Source organism: Dermacentor variabilis, unplaced genomic scaffold (genome assembly GCF_050947875.1).
Source record: "Dermacentor variabilis isolate Ectoservices unplaced genomic scaffold, ASM5094787v1 scaffold_18, whole genome shotgun sequence".
Classification (NCBI taxonomy): domain Eukaryota; kingdom Metazoa; phylum Arthropoda; class Arachnida; order Ixodida; family Ixodidae; genus Dermacentor; species Dermacentor variabilis.
This window is the reverse complement of record NW_027460346.1, coordinates 2,094,847-2,118,714: the sequence shown is the minus strand read 5'-3', so window position 1 is coordinate 2,118,714 and position 23,868 is coordinate 2,094,847. Positions and strand designations below refer to the sequence as shown.

The following is a 23,868-nucleotide window of genomic DNA, read 5'->3' as shown; positions in this document are numbered from 1 at the left end:
GTGCGCAGTTGCTGCAGCAGTCAGCGGAGCATGGGTGCATTTTCAAAAAATCCTCACAGACAGGAGAACTAGAGGTATTGAGGTTAGATACTATTTCTTTAAAGATTGTCTGTCAAAATCCTAGCCTGTAATTTATTGCCAAAGTTGCAATAAATCTTGACTGAGCAGCCACAGCAGCCAGTGGAGAGTCTTTGCAAAATTTGTAGTTGTAGGTTGGTAGAATAATACCCCTGTCAAGCGGGCAAGTTAAGTGCACTTACGGCGAGTGCACTCAGTTTTTAAGTGCACTTTCCCAAATCTTAACGTCGCAGCGGAGTGTACTCTCAGATGAGTGCACTCAAGTCGGAGTACGTTCACGGAACGCACTTTGCTGGCCGAGTACGTAGCCTCGCCGCCAACGCTTTCAACGACGCAAAATGTAATGCATAGAAAAAGGACACAGAAGTTCATTTCAGTTAGTGAACAGCTTTTAACAATATAATTTGTGTTTAGCGAAAAGCGAAATAGCACAATAAAGAAACGAATTTATCATGTACGCAACTAACGGCGCCAGAATGATGCGGCACTGCGGCGCCGCCAGGTTCATTCAGTTCGTGTTTATTTTGGTGTGAAAGCGTGCTGGGGGGTGGGGGGGGACCATGCCGGTCGTGCTTTGAGCCGTGTGCGTGGCATTTTGCAGTGTAGCTAAATATCGAACTCGCCGTCTTTGCTCATATATAACTGCTCATATTCTGTTCTAGCAGGATCAACTGCCGCCTCGCCGCACGCCACCATGTTGTTTTGGATTTGCTAGGCATTCGTCTTGGCCAGCATTGACTTGCAACAGATTTATAATAAAAACGTCTTTGTTTTTTGTTGAGACAAATAGATGAAGTTTGTTTTTATATATAATTCTACTTAAAACAATCGCTTTTTAGCAGCTTTCTCTTGTTAACTTACACCTTTAAAAACGCGCTCTTAGTCTGTCGCCATTTTTTTTTTTTTACTGGGAGTGCACTCTGTTTTCCCGTTAAGAAGCACGTTGCCTAAAGTGTGACTCAAGGTCCCGAAGTGCACTCCCAGTAAGTGCACTTAACTTGCCCGCTTGACAGGGGTATAAGCTGATGCTCAATCGTTCACCAATATTTTCGCAGGCTATGTACTCACTCATACTCATAAACACTCACGCTTGTCAGCACTCACTCACGTTGCTACTCATACTCACTAACACTTGCTTGCCTTTACAGTCAATTCCATTTATATTCACAATTACTGGCACCCACTCAGGCTCATACTCGCATCCACTCCCACTCACATACATAATCACGCCTACTCACAATTGCTGACAGTCACTCACTTTCATACCAACATCTGCTCAAAATCACCGCCACTGACTTTTTTGTGCTCACGTTAACTGGTGCTCACTCTTGTTTTACTCGCATCCACTTGAACACATCGGCACTCACTCTCTTTCATACTCGCATTCACTCACACCCTTTAACACTCACTAACATTTTATCTCACGCCTGTGAAATTAGTGTGGAGCGAGCACGAGTTGGCGGGCTCATAAGCTGCCATATGACTGACAGTCTTCGTGTAAACTTTTGCATACTTGAGTGATCTCTGAAAATTCCAACACCACTGAAAAACTGCATTTGGAAATCCCTGCAGGCCTTCAAGGGTTTGCTCTCAGCTGATGCTGTTCTTGATGTATGCTTACTAAAGCTCGCACAGATCTGCCGGTGTTTCCTTTTTTTTTCCATTAAGGCCACAGGCAACTTCGAGATTAAGGCCACAGCAACTTCAAGACCCCATCCATGACATTTCAGAGCTTGCATGCAAAAACTTTCTTTGAATTGCTTTTTTTTATATTCTGCATCATGACAGAAAGCTGACTTGCATATGAAAGCTTTGCAATTAAATGCGGGGAAAAAAATTACGATAGGGAAAGGCAGAATGAACAAGTGAAAGAGGCAAAAAATAATAATAATAATAAACTTGTTTTTGCAAACACACCAAAGTCTCGTGAGCAGGTGGGTCGAGGAAGTCGAAGTGGAGTAGATCGTTGATGCCTAATGACTTGAGCATTAGTACCACATTTCCGAGGTTCACCCGCTGGATCTCGGGCACTGTGTTATCCTCGAGCTCATGCTCGTATGCCCATGCAGTGTAGAGGCGGAAGCACTTGCCTGCAGCCACACGACCTGCACGGCCTGAACGCTGCCGGGCGGATGCCTGCATTGAAGTGATGGCAAGAATCAGCATAGTGCATCGTACAGCTTGCTACGTTGAATGTTTGGTTACTTTACAATGCATTGTAATATTGTGTGTATTGTGTTGTATTATTGAGCTAGTGATACAATATCACTAGCTCCCGTGATATTGTATCACGGGGAGCTAGTGCGGAAATTTCAAGGTGGTCGCCACCTGTCTTTTGTTCTGGCATCCTTTCTGGTTTATCAAGCCTCCACTCACGATAGCACTGATATTTTTGATATTCCGGATGCTTAATCTACCAATTTAGCTAAGCGTAATGCTTTTCTTCAGTGCCCCGTTTAACCCTTTATACAAGAAAAAAAATTTTTTTTCTTGCTGAGTTTCAGTGTCAGCTGCAGAGTTTCTGGCTAAATATCTTCGGGCAACACTGAAATGGCAGGCAGCAAGCGTTATTTGTTTGTTTGGAGCAGGAACCAGAATGAGGAAGAAGCTTGGCATGCAACTTGCTTTCTTTTGAAAGCACAATGAGAGGAGACTGACCGATGCAAGATCTCCGGTTGTAGTGGTATCACACACAAAATGTAAAGCAAATAAATGCATGTACACCTATAGTTTAGATGTGACGAGAGCTGTAAAAATTAAAAATGAACCCATAGGCGGCTAGGGGTGAAGCTCACTCCCAGTTTTTTGCCTGATGTTTCTCTACTGCTCAAAAAGTTTCCACAAAGAAGTAATTCCCCCCCCCCCCCGATCAAGCTTATTCAAGGTGTATTTCGTACATTTAATTGGAAAATAAAGAAATGTTTTCAGGTATTTATGTGTATCGTCCTCAAAGGGTTGATGTAACGACTAGCTTTGACAAATGTTACAACTAAGGGCTCTTATTTACTGAAAACATTCAAGTCAGCTAAAGGGCCCAATCAGATTTGCTTTCAATGTAATGTCACTTCCCAGTATGCAGACTAGGATGCAACCAGACGCTTGCCTTGGAGATGGGCGTGACAACCAGCGAGTCCATGCCTGTGCGTGCGTTGTAGCTGTTTTGCTTGCAGAAGCCTGGGTCAATCACGTAGATGATGCCATCAATTGTCAGAGAGGTCTCTGCAATGTTAGTTGCCAGCACCACCTGCAAGCATCCCAAACCAATCCCAACAAGATTTTAAGAAACTCAGCCACAAGCTCGAGGGAACAGCATTGATAGGTTTGTGGAGAAGCCCTTCCTTTGGAAGAGTCACATTCAAACAGCACATACATGCCATATTAATTTGAATATAAGGCGAGGCTTTTTTCCCAGAATACTTGGCCTGGAAGTCACCCCCCACCTTATGTGCGAGACTTATAGATGCAGTTACTGTTTTAATATAGCGGTGGCAGCAGCACCACATTTCTGGCAATCCAGATTTTAAATGGCAGCACAAATTGTACCAAATAATTTGGCAGGTGAGAAAGTACCATGTTTTTGTACATATAACCCACACCGAGAATTCGCAAAAATTTAACAGTAAAGATGGAGTGTGAGCTAATGAATTTTGCGTTATAGTGTGGCTTCACGGTATCGTAGCTTGCCCTGCCATAAAGCCACACATCAAGGAAAAAATTTACCAATTCAGCTTTATCATCTCTTAGGGAACACCCCTGCCTCCACATGTAGAAGCTCTCTTCCCAATATTTTATGGTTGCCATTTTGCGATTTGCCTGTGTTGGTAATTCAGTATTTTGGGCTATCCCTACTGAGTCTTAATAATATGTCAGCTACTCTACGGGGTGTCGTAACTATCATGCGCCAAGATTTAAAAATATGCGAATGCCACGTAGCTGGACAGAACCAAGGTAATGTTGTTTGCCGTCGCTTGGAGGTACTCAGAGTATCTTTTGCATTCTGTCTAATTAAATAATTTGCCTTAATTAATTACCCAACATCACAAATATTATAATTAAATGAAAAGTGTCAATGAGAAAATTCTAGCGCAACATTAGAAACTCCTGACACAGCTTTCTCTTGCTCAATACGTGTTCCATAAAAGTTTTTCTGAGCATGAAAGAAGCTCGCAAATACAAGTAGAACTGCCACACAACTGGCTGCTCAATGCACTTTGTGAGGCAACAGCTGCAGGCGACGTGAAACACAGGCACTGCACTTGTTTTAGTTATTAAATACTTTCACAAATAGTGGCCTCGCAGTTTTCCTATGTTATAGTAAGTGATCACGCTACTGTCAACAATTGTGCCATGACTGCTTCTGCACCCATAGGTAAAGTTATTCAGTCAGTACTGGGGACAGGTAGCTGTGTACTTTTTGTAAATTGCTTTGAGTTCACGAGGTACACTGATATGAGATAGTGCTATGCTATTAGTCTGTGTGTGCATGTGGGCACACATTTTGTTTTTTTCATCCTTCATTGTGCATATTTGAAGTAGCATACCAAGCCTTTAGCTAGGCTAACTTCTCCAGTTAAAACAGTCTCTCTCTGCATAGTTAGCAGGAAAAATTTCACTTGTGCACAGAGGACAATGATAGCTATTGCATACACCACCTCAGTGTTCGGCGTCACCAGGCAGGTGACTGCTTTGTGTCACCATGTTGCTTTGCATGTTCAGTGGTGGGATTGCCCAAAGTAATACCGAAGCAAGTAAAATTGCATTTTGTGGCAGCTTGGAGCAGACTAAATTTCATTTTAGAGCAACTTGGAGCAGATAAAATTTCATTGTGAAGCAGTTTGGAGCAGGCCAATCTGAATTTTGGAGCAGAGTACCCTGATACTGAAACCGTCTAGTGCATGCAAATTTTGATAATAGTGTCGCTATATTTTTAATTAGTGTTAGCGATCACAAAAAGACATGCATTCTGCAATACTAGTGAGTCAGAAATGTCTGGACAGTGTTGGCAAAGTGCCTGAAAACATGCTTCACCAAAAGATTGTACAGAGAAGCCACAGTTAGGGAACTACTACTGAGACTTATGGGAATAAATTTTTAGATAATAGACCAGGATGTTTCCAAAGCACCTAATGCTCAACTTTCTAGCACATTATCTGTTTTTTCATGTCTTGAAGCTTCGACAGTGCAAGCTCCAGGCCGGAGTTGGCTTTTGTTAGAAGAGCATAGTCACTTTGAACTTTTACCATACCTTTATGTTGCATTCCTGCGCTAATAACCTCTTTTGCACTTGTAAGAAGTGCCCTGCTTAAAACAACTTGTTCTTTAAACATTTTTTCCTTCTGCAAGCTTGGTTTGACAACTGGCTTCATTTTCATTTGTCGGCTGGTTCCGCTTAGAGGAACTTCCTTCTGTATCTATACTGAGTACGTACGTGTTCCTTGCCAGCCAAAGACTTCTAACACATTCTAGGCTCAGGGGCATTTTAGTAACATCACATCTATAGCACTGAATGTACGACTTGATGTAGTAGCGCGCTTTGTAGCTATAGCGTACCGGAATATGAAAGAGTGGGTAGAGTGACCGGCACGGTGCATGCTTTTCTGTCAAGCTGAAAACATTGGTGGCGCTACAATCAAACTATATATTCCCGCACCAACGATCATGATGATAGCCAAAAATTTATTCAAATTATGCGGTCTAATCGATGTCGCAACATAACTTCTGAGTCACCGTATGTCCCTGCAGACCCAGAGAGCCGCAATTAAACCTAGAGACAGAGACACCAGCCTGCTGCAGCCTGCGCCTCCCTAATATCTAGTTCACTCGCAGACCCCTTGGCCTACTTTTCACTGATTTGCACCTCAGCTAGGGAGTGCCGCACCGCTCGGCCGACACAACCGTATTCTAGCAGATTCTAAATACAGACGCTCTGGCCGTTCCGGCTGTAGCAACGACAGCCGGGAGCGGCAGCGTGCATGCCAGCCACTTGCCAGAAGCACTGATAAGTCCAATGTTATAAGTGTGAAAATTACAAGAAACTGTAAACAAGGGAGTGCAGTGTGAGGGGTAGAGTTTGTTGCTTTAGGTGAGCCGCCATGGTTAGTTTTCTCTGCATAACCACAAAGAAGCGGAGGCAATGGAAAAGGAGACCGTGTAACTACGGTCGACAGTACTTTCAGTGAACTTTGCATGATTCCACCTAATACACGCGCAGCGCACTCTACAGTCAGCAGTCTTTCAAAGCTGCAGTCTACAGTACACCTTGCTCAAAATGGTGTGTCTTTCTCGAACCCCACCTGTAGCGTAGCATGGAGTCGCATGTCCGCTGTTGAAGAAACCTCAGCAGTCATGGAGGCATTACGGAATCAGGGTGTAGACGAGCCGTACATAAAAATACTGAAAAATATATATAGCGGCTCCACAGCAACATTAGTCCTCCATAAAGAAAGCAACAAAATTCCAATAAGGAAAGGAGTCAGGCAGGGAGATACGATCTCTCCAATGCTATTCACAGCGTGTTTACAGAAGGTATTCAGAGACCTGGATTGGGAAGAATTGGGGATAAGGGTTAATAGAGAATACCTTAGTAACTTGCGATTCGCTGATGATATTGCCTTGCTTAGTAACTCAGGGGACCAATTGCAATGCATGCTCACTAATCTGGAGAGGCAAAGCAGAAGGGTGGGTCTAAAAATTAATCTGCAGAAAACTAAAGTAATGCTTAACAGTCTCGGAAGAGAACAGCAGTTTACGATAGGTAGCGAGGCACTGGAAGTGGTAAGGGAATACATCTACTTAGGGCAGGTATTGACCGCGGATCCAGATCATAAGACCGAAATAATCAGAAGAATAAGAATGGGCTGGGGTGCGTTTGGCAGGCATTCTCAGATCATGAACAGCAGGTTGCCATTATCCCTCAAGAGAAAAGTGTATAACAGCTGTGTCTTACCAGTACTCCCGTACGGGGCAGAAACCTGGAGGCTTACGAAGAGGGTTCTACTTAAATTGAGGACGACGCAACGAGCTATGGAAAGAAGAATGATGGGTGTAACGTTAAGGGATAAGAAAAGAGCAGATTGGGTGAGGGAACAAACGCGAGTTAATGACATCTTAGTTGAAATCAAGAAAAAGAAATGGGCATGGGCAGGACATGTAATGAGGAGGGAAGATAACCGATGGTCATTAAGGGTTACGGACTGGATCCCAAGGGAAGGGAAGCGTACCAGGGGGCGGCAGAAAGTTAGGTGGGCGGATGAGATTAAGAAGTTTGCAGGGACAACATGGCCACAATTAGTACATGACCGGGGTAGTTGGAGAAGTATGGGAGAGGCCTTTGCCCTGCAGTGGGCGTAACCAGGCTGGTGATGATGATGATGATGCTGAAGAAGGAAACCTTTCGTGATCTTTTTATTTGGCCTTGCTAACCAGTGTCAGGCGAGGTATCAGGTGAGGTACTCTCAAATTACAACGTTGACAATGCAAGTGCTTATTTGCTAGCTCACATTGTCAGGTACAATGCCATTAGCAACAGCATCTGCCAATGCTGCCAGGTCTTGCGGGAAAAAGTGACGAAATGTGCTTTCTAAACATAAGGAGCAGCCCAAAAAGCATTTTATGTCTCTAAATGTAAAAAGTTTGGCAGCATGTTACACTTCTTGAACACGTGAAGGCAAAAGCCTGCTGCACATGTGGTAATCCATAAGTTATACTATAGGAGGGGTCAGACATAACGGCAAGGCATAACGAGCCGCGGTGCGAAGTATATGTATAGTGCTGTAGGTCGATCTCCTCAACAACACATGCGAGCACCTAATGAAGTGCCTAAAGGTAGGGGTGCGCAAATATTCAACAATTTCAAATATTATCAAATGTTATATTTTTAATATTCGTATTTGATTCAAAAAAGAGGCATTTGAAAATTGTCTAATATTTGATTGAATACAAATATTCAAAACAATTCGAATATATTGCTGGCTATGCAGGAGCAAACCTGGTTCTTAGCATTTATTTCTGTCTAATCTAAGTGTGTCTGATTTGGTGCTTAATTTTGCGATAAATTTATGCTGCGGGCGAAATTTCACCTGTAAAACATGCTTAGCCATTGGTCGTCTCAGCTATGCAGGAAAGCCAGCCTCTCAGTAGCAAGGGGCACGGGTTTGCGAACAGCGAGGGTGCACTCTTTTGCAGGTTCCACCCCCAACCCTGAGCTTATCACTTGATAGCAAAAGCAACGAGTGATGAATGGTATAGAGACAAATGCCTCTGAGTTTACGGGAAATTGATGCGGTATAATAAGGCACAGGTTGGTGAGAACAGACAACTAGCAGAAATTATTCAATTTTCCAAAGCTAACATGAGCCAAATACACAATCTTTTAGTATAATGGCTTACTAGTTGAATGTTTTTACCAATGACAATGTAACTGCAATGTTCCAACTTGTTCAAATAAACCAACTTGCTAATAAATGCATGCGCATATCATTATTCGATATTCAATTCAATATTCGATGCTAAGTATTCGTATTCAATTTGTATTTCAAAATTTTATTTGCCCATCCATATTTAAAGGTTCTTTCGTTTTTTGTTCTCTCTTTCTTTTGTTCTTTCTTTCTTTCTTTCTTTCTTTCGATTCTTCATTCATATTCAGCCACTGCATCTTCGCTTGCTTACGTGGGTCTGAGGCATTCCTGATGATAATTTTTGAATGACTGATTTTTTGCATCACTGAACTGGAACCCACTTTTTTATGGTATGAGCCATTACAATGAGCCACTTAAGGTGTTTGCCTTAGAAATACACATATACTATATGTAGTAGAGGTAGGAGAATATAAACTTTTTCAAATACGAGTCGAATAGTAAGTATTGAGTATCAAATAGTCAAATGCAGATGTATATATTTACATTTTACAGCAGAAATATTAGTTTTGGCATCATTAGATACCATGCTTGTACTGACTAGACAAGAAAAAAAAAACTATCACGGGATATTATGATCAGTTTTAAAAACAATATCACTAATTGTAATTAAAATAACCGCACAAAAGCCACTCAACATTTTTAGAGCCTGGTTACCAACAGGCTATCCGAATGAATGGCTGCTGTATGACTACACTCGTGGACAACTTTTCTTGGCTTTGAAGTAAAAGCTACGGGGGCAGAGCTTCTGCACATGACTGTACTCGTACACAATGTAGCCTGGGCGAGCTCGGCACCTGTTTCAGTTTCTTTGACCTTGCACAACTTCTTTATGTTAGTGAAGACAATTAACTCGGCATGAATCAATGAATGTTTATACACATCCGATATGTACCCAGTTTCAAACACCGAGCAACGCAGCTTGTGTTGGAGCTTCAAAGCGGTCATATGACCTCAGAATCAGTTGGGAGTTGGATGCGCAACCGATGCTGGCATCGGTAGAGCCAGCACTGCAGTCAGCTTGCTCACTTGCTTGTAGTCTGTGCCGACGGTTGCGATTTCCAGATTAGTTCTCTTGGTTTCTGCATAGATGCTGCAAATGCTTGTTCTGAGTGTTTTGAGAGCCTTTTGTTGCTGAAGTTAGTCAACAGCCTCTCAGGGGAGTTGATTGGCAGCACAGTAAGCGACGAACACTCACCAGAAGACGTGGGCACTATTTTGCCTTTGTGGAATGCGTAAAACATGTGATGGTCTCCGGTGTCCGAAAACTCAAAAGGGAAAACTAAAAATACAATAAAATACCAGACTTTCCCTGGTGAATTTTATGCATCAGTTCAAGTTAGGTGCGGTAAAAAGCGAAAAATATTGTTTCGTATTTCCCATGCAAGAAAATGCGAACAAAACTGCGGGACTACTTCCAGCAGTGGTGAATGAGGCCCGCTTTGGTTCCATAGTAGGGTTGTGCAAATATCAAATATCACCGAATCGAATCGAACAGTGAATGCTTGAATAATTCAATTTGCAAATCAAATATCTACTACTCAATTTTTAGATATATTTGATGCACAGACTTGCGCATTACCATATGTAGCGTGTGCCGTGGAGCCCCTCGCGCTTGATGCCGTCCAAGTGATCATTTCAATTTGTTTTCAGTGCAAAAGAAGCGCCGAGTGCAACGCGGACGGGCCGTCCCGGCTGACACGGTATCGCACTTTGTCACTGCAAGTGCTCCCCGACGTTGGCCTGATGTGGGGATCGCACACACAGTGCCCGAATGCCGCAATTCGCAGAACGGCATCACGTCGGCCGGGGCCGCCTCTGTCAGTACAAGGTTCACCAGGTTCGACAGGACCGACCAAAATAATAATGTGACATGGACAGTGGGAATGGAAACATAACCAGCGTCTTTCCTAAAGTAAGAAGATAGGGCTGATTAGCTGGCAATGGGCATGCAGATCATGTTGGATACGCAGTGAAAACTTCACGCCGCTTCAACAGTCATCAATCTATCCGCATGCATGACCTCAGGACGAATCACATGATGACCCACTCGTATAAACATTAGTGGCAAGCATTTCCTGATGGCATGCCACACCTTACCCCATCAGCCAACGGTGAATTTTTGTCATGGCTGCACTGCCAAGGCCATTAGGGCTAATCGGCGCTGCTTCACAGGGCATTGACGACAGAAGTTACACATTGGTGCCGAATGAATGCAGATCTATGCGCAGCAGCGAACAAACCACCTTGAACACGAAAGCAAGTGCACGGGAAAGTGAGTGCATGAGTTTAAAGTTGTTCGCTGTCACCATCTTTGCGACAGACCATATGGCAACCTATCATTCCCGCCGCCGCTTGCAGACACATATCAATCTCTTTTTGGAGCTTCGAACAACCAGTCACAACAATGGCTTTGGATTTATATGGCAGCAGAGAAAGTGACATATGGCCGGTTGCATGCATTTTTGCGGACAGATTTTCGTGGACAGCAGATGAATGATAGGGGGGTTGTAGATTGTAAAATTCTTGCAGATTGTAGAATCTTTGACAGGCGGCAAATCACGCCAAACCTGACAATGAAATGGAGCCGACAGTGTCTGCTCTTTACTGTCGATGCCGGCAACGTGAGTTACATGATGTGTGGTCCTTTCGTCTGTCGCTAAGATTGGCCTTGTGATAACCTGCTGTAAAGTTGTGATGGCCCTTCTGCATTTTAGAGAAAAACTGAAAAGCAAAACTTTCTATGCAATAAATAAAAGATTGATGTAAAATACAGGTCCACTGTTAAACTGAGAACCTTATTGGTGTTCAGCAAAGAGAGCATCGCTAATTCATTAGTTTTAGATAAGAAAAAAAAAATATTTTCCAGACCTTCATATACTAGAACTGAGCTGTAAGGTGTGCTGGCACACTAATTTGGTGTTCTCTTTCATAAGAGTAGACCGACCTGTATGTCTTGATTTCTATGTACCTATGTTACTGATAGCTTGCAACATTCTTGTTATGCAATGCTAGGAGACTTCCAAGTATAGGCAGCACAGTATTTTCTTGCCTAAAATTTGTAAGCATTAAATTTTGTGGAAAAGCTTTCGGATATTCGATTTGATATTCAACTTTTTCTTCTTGATTCTATTTGATTCGAAATCAACTATTTGGTATTCGCAGACCCCTATTCCATAACCTTCGCTTTATAGCCAAGAAAAGATTCCCAAAAATGCTTAATGGTTGTGGAAACAAAAGAAAAAGCTGCCGATAGACCTGTGTGCCATATAAACATGAAAAAAGACTCATTGCAAGAAAAACATCCTTGGTTGTAGCATAATAGAAAACGGCTACACGACTAGGCTACAAAGAATACTAAATTACAGACTACAAGCAAAAATCGCAGGTTGTCATGTAAGCTTCTGCCATGAAATCGAAAACAAAGTTTGCATTACCCATTTAGTTTCTGCATTGCTTTGAAAACTTTTGTCGTTGTTTTACTTCTGATAACTTGTGGGATTTTGTTTAGGTGGTGGAGAACAGTAAACAGACTTTAAAAGCCAGTTGGTGTGAAATATTTGGTTAGTTTCAGTGTTCGCAAATACCGAATAGCTAATTTTCTAAAACGAATAGTCTGTGTGTAATATTCGATTACTGTTTGAAACTTCGAATATTCGCCCACCCTTAATATATAGGCACAAAGGAAAGAAATAGGCATTTATAGGAACTATAAAATCAGTGCTAAACCACTTCTTGACAAACAATTCATGCTCATACACTAAAAGGATGCTGCCCTGATTCACAGGAAGAAACAGGCATTTGCCTATAATCCAGTCTCTAGTGACGAGCAAGGCCACTATGTTTGTAGCTTGGGTACAAAGCCTCAAGTTGTTGATTAATTTGCCTTCGCTCTGCGATCGGCTAGCCTCCTCGTTAGCTCAGGTGATACAGCGACCGCCCCGGAAAGGCGTTGGTCCCGGGTTCGAGTCCCGGGCCAGGACAAATTTTTTTCAATTGCGAGGCTTTCTTTCTGAGAAACCTGTATTGGCTTCCTTTGTAGCTTTGTGCTGGAATTCGGGTGGACACCAACTTCTCCCTTTTATATACTTTCCTCCACCTTGCGGGATTCGGCAGAACTGATTCACCACAAAGAGCTTATTAACAAGGAGGGGAAATGATGAGACAAACTTTGCCTGAAGTGAACATGAACAAGACAACTGCACCTTTCTAGCCCCTATAGGTGTCGGTTCAAAGATTTTGGCCTGCAACTCTGTGGGCAGGTTGGCATAGATTGGCAGGATCATCAGCTCCCGGATCTTGGAGCCCAGCTTACGAGTCCTCTCCTGCAAGAATAAAACATGCCAACAGTGACACCAAGCTTGAAAACAGCAATGCACAGCTAAAACAAATTCACAATTATCACATTTCCCAATCAGTTAAAGGAGCCCTGAGCCAGCACTTGAGCTTGGTGAAAAAATACATTCCGCAGATAGCTTATGCTACTGCGACCATCTCTGCCAAATTTTTCACTCGTGGGCGGCACATGGGGCTCACAAGCAGAGTGCGAAGTCACCTTTTTCTCAAACACTCTCTTTCAACAGAAGCCTTCTGTTTCAGAGTTGCCATATTTCCTCATTAGTGAATTCCCATACACCCCTGCTATTAGCCGATAGCTGACATCAATCAAGAAGCGTGAGCCGACTATTGTCTGCTCATGCTCAGCTACGCCTGTCCATGTAGGAATGAAACTTTGACCACATCCTTTATCAGGTGTTGCGGTCGTCAGATCTCACTAATTTCGATTAGTCTGGAACGCTCAACTGGCCTCGAACTATGCGAAACTTAAGAGGAAGCTTTAACTCGGATGCTCCTATCTAAATACATGTAAGAGGAGAATTCGTTTTTGTCGGCAACCACTGCACCAAACTTGACGAGGTTTGTTGCATTTAAAAGAAAAACCTAAAATCTAGTGACTGTTGGTTTCGAATTTTTGATTTACATCGTAAATTTTTTACTAAAAATTGGTAAAAATCGGAAATTTTCAGAAAACGAAACTATCAAGTTTACAACTCCGTATCTGAGCAATGAAAAATGATATCACAATTCTGCAAATTGCACCTCATAGAACATCTAAAGTGGACAAAATGGATATGTTACACATGAATCTAAAAAAAAAAAAATTGAATAATGTGCAAATACAGGCTTTGCAAAACCCTTGTACACAAAGTAACCAATTCATGTAATGTATAAATTCACATACAGAATTTGTACGCTTTGAGTGATCTAATGGATGCCGTTTACAGAACCACAGTATCTGTTCTTGATGGAGAGCTATTAATTTGTAAACTTCGTGCTTCTACTTTTTTCGAATTTTCAAATTTTTGAAGATTCTTTAAATAATATTAAATCGAAATTAAGCTTCCAACAGTCACTAGAATGTAACTTCATCTCTCAAATGCAGTAAATTTCATTAATATCGGTCCAGGGGTTATCTCAGGAAAACGTTTTTGCATTTTACGTGTATTTGAATGGGCCGCGTCGGTGTTGGGCCTGAGCTAAAGCTTCCTCTTAAGTCCAGACCCCACGTATTCTATGCCTGCCATGCCTCGTGAGGAATGGTGGTTAGTATCTACAAGGGATGCATGCCAGTGCACGCTCACTCCCAGCTACTCCTGTCCAGACGTGCTCTGTACTGAGCTTTGTATCGAGGGCTACAATGCACACAATCTGGATTTTCTTACTATCTGTGCAGGACAAAGGCGGTGCACACCACATATTACGGCCAGGCTGGAGCATGTGAGCATGCACTCCAAGCCTGCCGCCCACTTACAGTTGTGCATGGCTGCGTCTGCTGCTAGCATAAATAATGCAGCTGCTGCAGGGTGCCGTGACGCACTCTACTGCCATAACGCTGTAGGCAGGACATCGCCACTCTACTGCCACTGGCACTTTGCTTCTTCAGAACGGAGGACATTGAGGGCAAATGGGGAAGGTAAATATCGCGCTTAATGGATCTACACTTGCACTACTGAAAAATTTTTGTGGTGATATATTTTTTAGATGTACTATACTCGTTCCAAGACATTTTTGAGGCTTCAAAGAAATGTGGTTCAGGGCCTCAATAAATGTCATCAGAGGGCTTGCCAGCAAAATCACAATTTAGCCAGGGTTATCTTGCCAGCATGTTAGCATGATAAGTGAATCAGCTTTGCTTCTCAACAATAGTTGTGACAGCGGTGTCTCCCACTGTATGACTTGCACTAAAAAAAGAAAAAAAAGTAAGAAAGAAAAAAAAAACCAAAAATGATAACAACAAAATAACTGCTTGCTCCACCCACTGCCTCATGCAAGTTTACAATGTGACACAAAGAATAGCAGGAAAAAAAAAATTCAAACCAATCTCACGGTTTCTTTCCTAGTGATAATCAAAGTGATGCGTGCCTCCGTTCACCATTTTGGTTGAATGTCAATGGCACTGTTTATATTATACATGTTCAGTATTCTGAGCCTTGTCTGAATTTCAACTGCCGTGTGACCACATACCTAAATCTTAGCAAGCATCTGATACCAAAGAGTAATGTATATTGTAGCAGCCTTCTGAGACACTGGTAAATAGTACAAAGCTATTAAGGGCGAATCTATGCCCACAACTGAAATTTGATGTGCTAGCATATTCCATGTCAATTGAATTCTTCACTAGCGTCCAACTGCCCTCGAGCCACTGTTCTACCTTCATTCCTTGGCCAACCCAGCTGTTCGTGCCGCGATGAACGCTGCTTGTTGTTGAACTGCGCCATGGTAAGGCACTCATGGTGTACAAATCAAAGGGCGAAGGGCATGCTACTTGAACATGGCCAAGTTGCCATGGCACTATCCGCCTCCTAAGGCGCATCGTCGCGATGCATACAGGCACAGAAGCAGTTATTCTTTATGTCCCCCAGAACGCTCGCTTGATTCCTCATGATCTCTTATAATAAGCCATCATGCAGACAATGTGTACGAGTTCCGTGGGGTTGCGGGGTCTTGAGCACTCACGTCCGGCCGGTAGATTTCGCTTCGTAAGTGAAGTCGCATGTACGATGCAGTACTTCATAAGGGCTGAAGTATCGGCAAAAGAGCTTTACAGAGAATACGCGGCATCGCACTGGGATCCACATCTACACCTTGTCACTGGGCTGATAATGGGCTTCACTAGGTCGCAGGTTGCATGTGCTTGAGTCGACGCACTGTTGGCGGCATGTTCAGTACCTTCATATGTCTTCAAACTTGTAAAATCTGCAAGTCGCAAAAATGCGCTCCTCAACCTTTAGTGAATTACAATATTTTTTCTTGGAATCTTCGGTGCGTCTCGAAAAACTAAGTTCGATTCCTTTCTACAGAGACATTTGCCCACCTCATATAAAATTCTTATTGAAGAAAAAGAACAGTCAGGACCCCCTCTAGTTTGTCCTTATCTGAACACAATTCTTCATTTCTGACTGCTTTTTGGCAATAAGCCATGTCAATTGCAGTGGAACTTTCACACTGAAACTGAAACTGTTGACTATACATGTTTTCAAATTTATATTAATTTTGTTCAAAATCTGAAAATTTCTAAAAGTGAAATTCGAACCAAAGCCAAAACAAAGAGCATCATATTGTTACGTTGCGGAAGTATATTTACAAGAGAGACAACGATGCATAAACAAGATGGCTGTTGAGACCCGATTCCACCTCTACATGTCAAATCGTCTTCTTCCGACTGGTGCCACTCTTGGTTGCGCCGTAACATAACCCCCACAAGTAAAGGTGCCATTTCGGCGCTAACTATACAGGAGGTGAACTCGTGGCAAAGTAAGGCTTCAGCCAGGACACATATACAATGTCCATTGTGACACGATAGCCCAGCAGAGCAATCTCGTAGTTCACATTGACAAGCTGACGCAGTATCATGTAGGGCCCTGTGTAGCGCGGCAGCAGCTTTTCAGAGAAGCCGACGTGGCAACATGGTGTCCATAGGAGGACATGGAGCCAGGAGAAAATCGCATGTCCCAATGTTGGCTGTTGTACCCGATCCTCTGCGTGGCCTGAGACTGAGTGAGCCGGGAGCCGGCAATCTGGCGTGCTGTGTAAGCCCGGGTGAAGACATCTTGAACATATTTAGTGGAAGTGTTCACCGAGGAAGGAAGCAGTGTGTCAAACGGCAAAGAAGGGTGGCAGCCAAACAGAAGGTAAAAGGGTGAAAAGCCAGCGGTCTCGTGATGGAACAAATTACAGGCAAAGGTCATGAAAGGTAACTTGCTGTCCCGATCACTGTGGTCGTCAGAAATGTAAATAGACAGCATTTCTGTCAACGTGCGATTGAGCCACTCTGTCAGTCCGTTTGTCTGAGGGTGGTACATGGTCGAAAGCTTGTGCTCAGCAGAACAGGAGTGAAGTAGGTCTTCAACTACTCGGGACAAGAAGGTGCGGCCGCGATCAGTCAGGAGCTGCCGGGGTGCGCCGCGATGGAGGATATTGTTATGTAAAAGAAAATCTGCCACCTCAGTTTCACAGCTTGCGTGCAAAGCTCGCGTGATCATGTACCGGGTCATGTAATCAGCCGTGACAATGACCCACTTATTGCTAGATTTCGACGTTGGAAAAGGGCAGAGAAGATCGAGACCGACGCAAAAGAATGGTTCTGAGGGCACATGGATGGTGTGAAAGCATCCAGCAGGCAGCACAACAGGTTTCTTGTGGCGCTGACAGAGTGCACAGGCTGCAACGTAGCGGTGCACAGAGCGGTACAGGCCTGACCAGTAGAAGTGGCGCCGTACACGGTTGTAAGTAAGTAAAATGCTGAGGTGGCCTGCAATAGAGGCGTCATGCAACTGCCCAGGAACCGATGTCCAAAGATTGTGCGGTACAACAAGTAAAAATTCTGGTCTTTGAGGGCGTAAGCTGCAGCAGTAGAAAACGTCATCGCGGAGCACGAACATGCGCAGCGTGGGCTCCGAATGTCTAGAATTGAGACGATCGATGAGAACACGCAAGCAGTCACCACGCCGTTGTTCAGTGCGGATGTCGTGCAGATCAGAAATGGACAGGATACAAGAGTTCGTGTCATGCGCATCATATTCAAGGTGGTCGACAGGATGACGGGAGAGGCAGTCGGCGTCCTTGTGCAAACGGCCTGGCTTGTATAAAACAGCAAATGAATAATCTTGTAGCCGTAGCGCCTATCTACCTAATTGTCCAGTGGAGTCTAAGTGAGGAGAGCCAGCACAAAGCGTGGTGATTGGTATGGTATGAAAAACTTTATTCAGGCCCTTCAGGTAGCGCTAGTAACCACGGAAAATGTGCGGCCGTAGAGCAGGGGTGGAATTTGGCAACTGCCCAAACAAACGCCAGGCACTCCCGTTCAGTAATTGGAAAATTCCTCTCGGCGGGTGACAGGAGACGGCTGGCATATGTAATTACGTGCTCTGCGTTACGCTGCCATTGAAAAAGTACAGCCCAAATTCCATGGCCACTGGCATCCGTGTGAAGTTCAATGGCGGTAGATGGATCATAATGAGCCAGCAATGGGGGAGCCGTGAGCAAGCATCCGAGGGCGAAGAAGGCTTTGGTTTGAGCAAGGCCCCATGTGAAAGCAACGTCCTTCTTAAGTAACTCAGTGAGTGGGCGAGCTGTTTCAGCTAAATTCTTGATTAACCGACGGAAATACGAGCATAGCCCAACAAAACTTTTTACGTCTGTGGCAGAAGACGGATAAAGGAAAGTTCTGGACGGCGAGAATCTTGTCAGGGTTGGGCTGAACGCCAGCGGCACTAACAAGATGGCCAAGAATGGTAATTTGACGACATCTAAAGTGGCACTTGGATGAGTTCAACTGCAGGCTGGCACGTCAGAAAACAACAAGAATAGCCGATAGACACGTTAGATGACTCGTGAAAGTTGGCGAAGACTATGACATCGTCTAGATAACAAAGACACGTGGATCATTTATAGCCACGAAGTAACGAGTCCATCATTCTTTCGAAGGTTGCTGGGGCATTACAAAGGCCAAATGGCAAAACCTTGAATTGGTAGATGCCGTCAGGTGTTACAACGGCAGTTTTCACACGGTCCATGTCATCTACCGAGATCTGCCCATAGCCTGATCAGAGGTCTATTAATGAAAAGTACTTGGCTCCGTGCAAGCAGTCCAAGGCGTCATCAATACGCGGCAAGGGGTGAACATCCTTGCATGTGATTTAGTTGAGGTGCCTGTAATCCACACAAAAGCGCCAACTGCCATTCTCCTTCTTGACAACTACAACAGGGGACACCCACAGACTGCAAGATGGCTCTAACGCCTTTAGTCAACAACTTATAAACTTCTCGTTGTACAGTCGAACCTGGCTATACGATCTTTCAAAAATACGCCTATCAGTTCGATACAGGGCATAATTCGATATAAGCCTGCTAAAGAATTGGACGTCGTAAAAGCACATACCACTTATAAAATCACTTTATTGATGAAACTAGCTTAGTTTCGCATGAAATAGTCCTGTGTTTTCTTCTGCTTGGGCAATTTCACTGCCTGCGAATCACGCACTTCTCCATATCATCTAAAGAGTCGGAGCAGCTGATGCTGCAACCTTCCACATTCGCGCAGAAGCACCAAACTAGTGCGAGTGCACCAATCACCTCGGAGGATGTGGGCAAAGGACCATCGTTGCTTTCCTCATAGTGCCCACTTTCACTTGTGCTCAGTACAATGTTGACAATGTGGTCTTTGTTTTCGGGCTCTCCTGAGGTCGTGACACCATCATTTGCACTCACAAACTCGTCGACCGTTGAGTCGTCAATGGCTTCCGGAAATTCTGACAGCTCGCTCCAAACTTCGGCAACACTGGCAGCGGCTTCGTTGCACTCATCAGAATTTACAGTCATCACCAGGCATGCGGAAGCCAGCACGTCTGAAGCAATTTTGGATGAACCACTTGTACACGGCTGTGTGTATGCGTCGGGCACCACGGGCACCAGGTCGCGAGTTTGTCTGCTTTAGCCCTAATATCCCCCTTACTTTTCAAAATCATGCTGAGAGTGCTCCTCGGAATCTTGCACACTGAGGGGACATTCGACTTCTCACCGCGTTCAACCCGATTTGTGATTTCAAGCTTCACGGCAAAAGGCACATTCTACCGCTTCATCATGGCAACACAGCGGGAGAAGGACCACAAGGCGCAAACACAATGAACCAGAAAAGCAGCGAGACAACTTGCACTTGCGTCATCTTGCACAACGAGAGCACAAGAGCCTCTGATTGGCTGTGTGAGCAAGCGCTATGGGCAGGCCAGGATAATTTTTTGCAGGGGGGGTGTCGACGGCTTGCCTGACTCAGCACGGTCATGGTAGGGAGAGTGGTTGGAGGGAGTCGCGCCACTGAGTTACCCCATCGCAATGAGGGAAAGCTAACTTCTGGGGGCACTTTGCGCCACTTGTCGTTCGATATATTGGGAATCGCTGCTATTTTTGTTCAATGTACATGTAATTTTTGCGATATATATACTCATCGTAACTATACCATGTTCAGAAATTGTTCGACATACCAAATAATTCGATGTAAACGGGCCCGATATAGTTGGGTTTGACTGTATCCCTTGTCGTTCAGCATGTGAAACATGGTACGGCTAGCAGCGTATCGGATTGGCATCTCTGGTGTAAATACGATGGGTGGCCACCGATGTCTGGGCTAAAGGCTGGCTGTCAAGGTCCAAAATTTCGTGGTAAGTTTCCAACAGAAGGCGGAGGTCAGCAGCTTAGGCCGGAGGATGATCAGGTGCAATCATCTTGCTAAGTTCGTCTGGGAGAGTTAGTGAATTGGAGGGTCCTGTAGAGAGCGACGGAATTTCTGCATCAAGAGCTGATATCTCGCAATCGTTCACAGGCGAGATGTCGCCCAAAGACATGCCTCAGGGAAGAAATTGAGTCGAGCAGTTAAAATTAAGGAGAAGGAGCGAAGTCTGATTGCCTGTAACAACGAGCACGGTATAGGGGAACGGAAAAATTTCTTTTAAGCAGTATGTCAGCGGTGGGACATAGTACATAGACGCCGTCAGGAACAGATGGGAATGACAGTAGAGTGACGGACGTAGTGGCTTGAGGCGACAGGGGGATGTATTCAGCAGAGCATAACCGTGGTTGTGTGGCTAGTGGACTATAGCAGCCATGGGGCAGTTCAAGCTGAATGACACTAAACGCGCAATCAAAGAGCGCTGAATGGGACAATAAAAAGTCCAAGCCAAGTATAATGTCGCAAGGGCATTGTTCCAAAACGGCAAACACAACAGCCATTAGGCGACCTGTAATGCCAATGTGAGCGGTGCACATACCAAGCACGGTAGGCGTTCCTCCATCGGCGATGCGGAGGGTGCGTGATGCAGTGGGTGTGAGAACTTTGTTCAGGCGTCAGCGCAGTTGGGCACTCATCACGGATACGTGCGCACTAGTGTCAATGAGTGCTGGGACACTGACGCCATAGACTAAATTTTCCATCAAGTTCTGTTTGGTCAATAAAGTGGTAACAGGGTTTTGCAGTCGAGTGGTCGATGCAGCATCACCTCCGGGAGCTGCATTGCTTAGTTTTCCAGACACAGGTGTCGGGGCTGCATCGAGGACAGTGGGCGACAAGCCTGCGGCGATAGGGACGATGGTCGACGAGCTGGTGGACTGCTGATGTCGGAATGACGACAAGGGACTGTTCCAAGGAGCACCAGTGACATCGTTTAGCTGTTGCGGTGCGAATGGAGGCTGAAAACGATGCTTGCTCTGTTCGGGGCGATAATAACTGATGAATGGCAGTCGCAGAAGGGAGGAGACAGTACGGTTGTTACAATGGTGAGCAACATGACCGATACACCAGCAGACAAGACAGATTGGCCGATCAGCTACGGTTTTCCACTCAGCTGGATTTCAGTGGCGTGCAGGAAACCGCGAACTAGTCGATGGACCTGGAGCATGAGACAGCTGTGAAGCGGCCATGGCACATACAGAATGAACTCCAAGATTAGCGAGTTCTTCGTGGACTATTGCCTGCACAAATGGTGCTGTAGGCAAGTTGTTTGGTTCAGTGGGCTGGGAAAAAAGGGCTGCAGGAGCCATGGCTTCAAGTTCTCACCGCACTATCCACGTCATGTCATCTGATGATGATGGTCACTGGACTCCTAGCCTGTCGTCACAAGAGGATGTCGCAGCTGTTTTCGCCAGACGAGCGAACGGTGTTGCAATGCAGCAGCACTTGGCCTGATCAAAGCATTGGCACTCTTTTATGATGCCCTGTACTGTTTCACAATTCTTGCAGATGAGAAGGCTGAAAGCATCGTCAGCGATCCCCTTCAGTACATGCCCAACCTTGTCTGACTCAGCCATATCACTGTCGGCCTTACGGCACAGAGCCAGCACATCCTGGATGTAAGAGACATATGATTCTGTGGATGTCTGGGCATGGGTCGCAAGCTCTTTCTCAGTGGTGCTCTTCTGCCCAGCGAGACGGCTGCACAAGTCCCTCAGCTTTTGTCTGCACGTGTCCCTGTCGTTAAGCTCTTCCTCATAATTGTCATACCACAACTTCGCCGTAACTTGTAGGTAGAAGACCAAGTTAGACAACATAATCGTCAGATCCCATTTGTTGTGGGCACTTATATGCTCATACGTGGTGATCCAGTCTTCCAGGTTGAGGTGGTTGGTGCCGCAGAACATTCCTGGATCCAGCGGCTGAGCCAGCAGAACCGTCGGCATTTGGTTTGAAATTTCAGCGGTTTTCGCGGCATGTAACAGTGTAACACTTTGTAGGCATGATCGTTAGCATGCATTGTATGCACTGTGCTTGTCAGTTTAAAATGGCCAGACCTGGTAAGGGGCACATTAAAGGCGGTAGATTGCTATTAGTCAGATTATGATGATGATGATGATAGCAGAAGTGACAAGGATGTCCACTTCGTGTTGCATTCTTCAAGCATAAAAGACAGTGACGATACTCTAAATGACAGCGAGTCCAAAGACGAACAAAGTATGGACGAGATGGTCGTCCCGCAAATTCCTTGTAGCACAATGTTCCCAGAGTTATTTTTGTGTTTTTAAACATGTTACTGAAGTATTTCACGTCATAAAAAAAAAAAGAGTCATTTTGATACTGTTACTTTTTTTTTAAATGAGCCCTTATGGGGTTAAGAATTCTCGTGGTAGAATGAAACCTTGTTACTACAAACACCACATTAACAAACTTTTCAGATTAACGAAATTTTCGGAAATTTCATGCTGACTGCTTATAGTATCTTCCACAACATTCGAGAAATGTGAACAGGCTAGGTTCTGTTTTTGGCTTGACATATCTACATATAATGGACCTACACATCATCGTATGTTAAAGCAGCCTAGTGACAGCGTACACGCTCACTGCGTCGTAATAAAAATATTTAAAATCGCGTAAATCCTATAGATGTATCTGTGCCCACATTTACTGGCTCGCCACTTCCGCAAATAAAGGAAATGTTTTTCACTGAACACCATGTGCCACCTTTCCCTTATTCCCTTACCACCTCGAAGTGGTAAGGGAATACATCTACTTAGGACAGGTAGTGACTGCGGATCCGGATCATGAGACTGAAATAATCAGAAGAATAACAATGGGCTGGGGTGCGTTTGGCAGGAATTCTCAGATCATGAACACCAGATTGCCATAATCCCTCAAGAGAAAAGTTTATAACAGCTGTGTCTTACCAGTACTCACATACGGAGCAGCAACCTGGAGGCTTACGAAGAGGGTTCTACTTAAATTGAGGACGACGCAACGAGCTATGGAAAGAAGAATGATAAGAGTAACGTTAAGGGATCTGACCTTAAGAAAAGGTCAGATTGGGTGAGGGAACAAACGCGAGTTAATGACATCTTAGTTGAAATCAAGAAAAAGAAATGGACATGGGCAGGACATGTAATGAGGAGGGAAGATAACCGATGGTCATTAAGGGTTATGGACTGAATCCCAAGGGAAGGGAAGCGTAGCAGGGGGCGGCAGAAAGTTAGGTGGGCGGATGAGATTAAGAAGTTTGCAGGCATGGCATGGCCACAATTAGTACGTGACCGGGGTAGTTGGAGAAGTATGGGAGAGGCCTTTGCCCTGCAGTGGGCGTAACCAGGCTGATGATGATGATGATTCAGTTTCTGTGTCATTTTAACAACGCTTCAGTGCTATGAACTAACATTCCAAAATCTGGGGATCCTTAAGATTTCCATATATCCTTTACGGCAGCTAGAACAGCAGGCTAGCAGATGACAAGGCGCAGAAAGTGGACGCTGCAGCGCATGGTTTTTGAAAACACGAGGCGGCACCGGAGGAAAAATAATGCCGGGAGGGGACTTTTTTTTTTCTTTGGAGACACATCAGGTT

General features: G+C 44.5%; 1 protein-coding gene across 1 annotated transcript in view; it reads right to left on the bottom strand.

Moving 5' to 3' along the window:
* l(2)37Cb (DEAH-box helicase 16 lethal (2) 37Cb) overlaps positions 1 to 23,868 on the bottom strand; it is a 128,416-nt gene that overhangs the window by 20,285 nt on the left and 84,263 nt on the right. The window contains exons 16-18 of the mRNA XM_075678245.1: positions 12,698 to 12,817; positions 3,182 to 3,322; positions 1,996 to 2,214 (exon numbers count right to left, since the gene is read on the bottom strand). Coding sequence (XP_075534360.1) covers positions 1,996 to 2,214; positions 3,182 to 3,322; positions 12,698 to 12,817 — 480 coding nt within the window. The remainder of the gene's footprint in view (positions 1 to 1,995; positions 2,215 to 3,181; positions 3,323 to 12,697; positions 12,818 to 23,868) is intronic.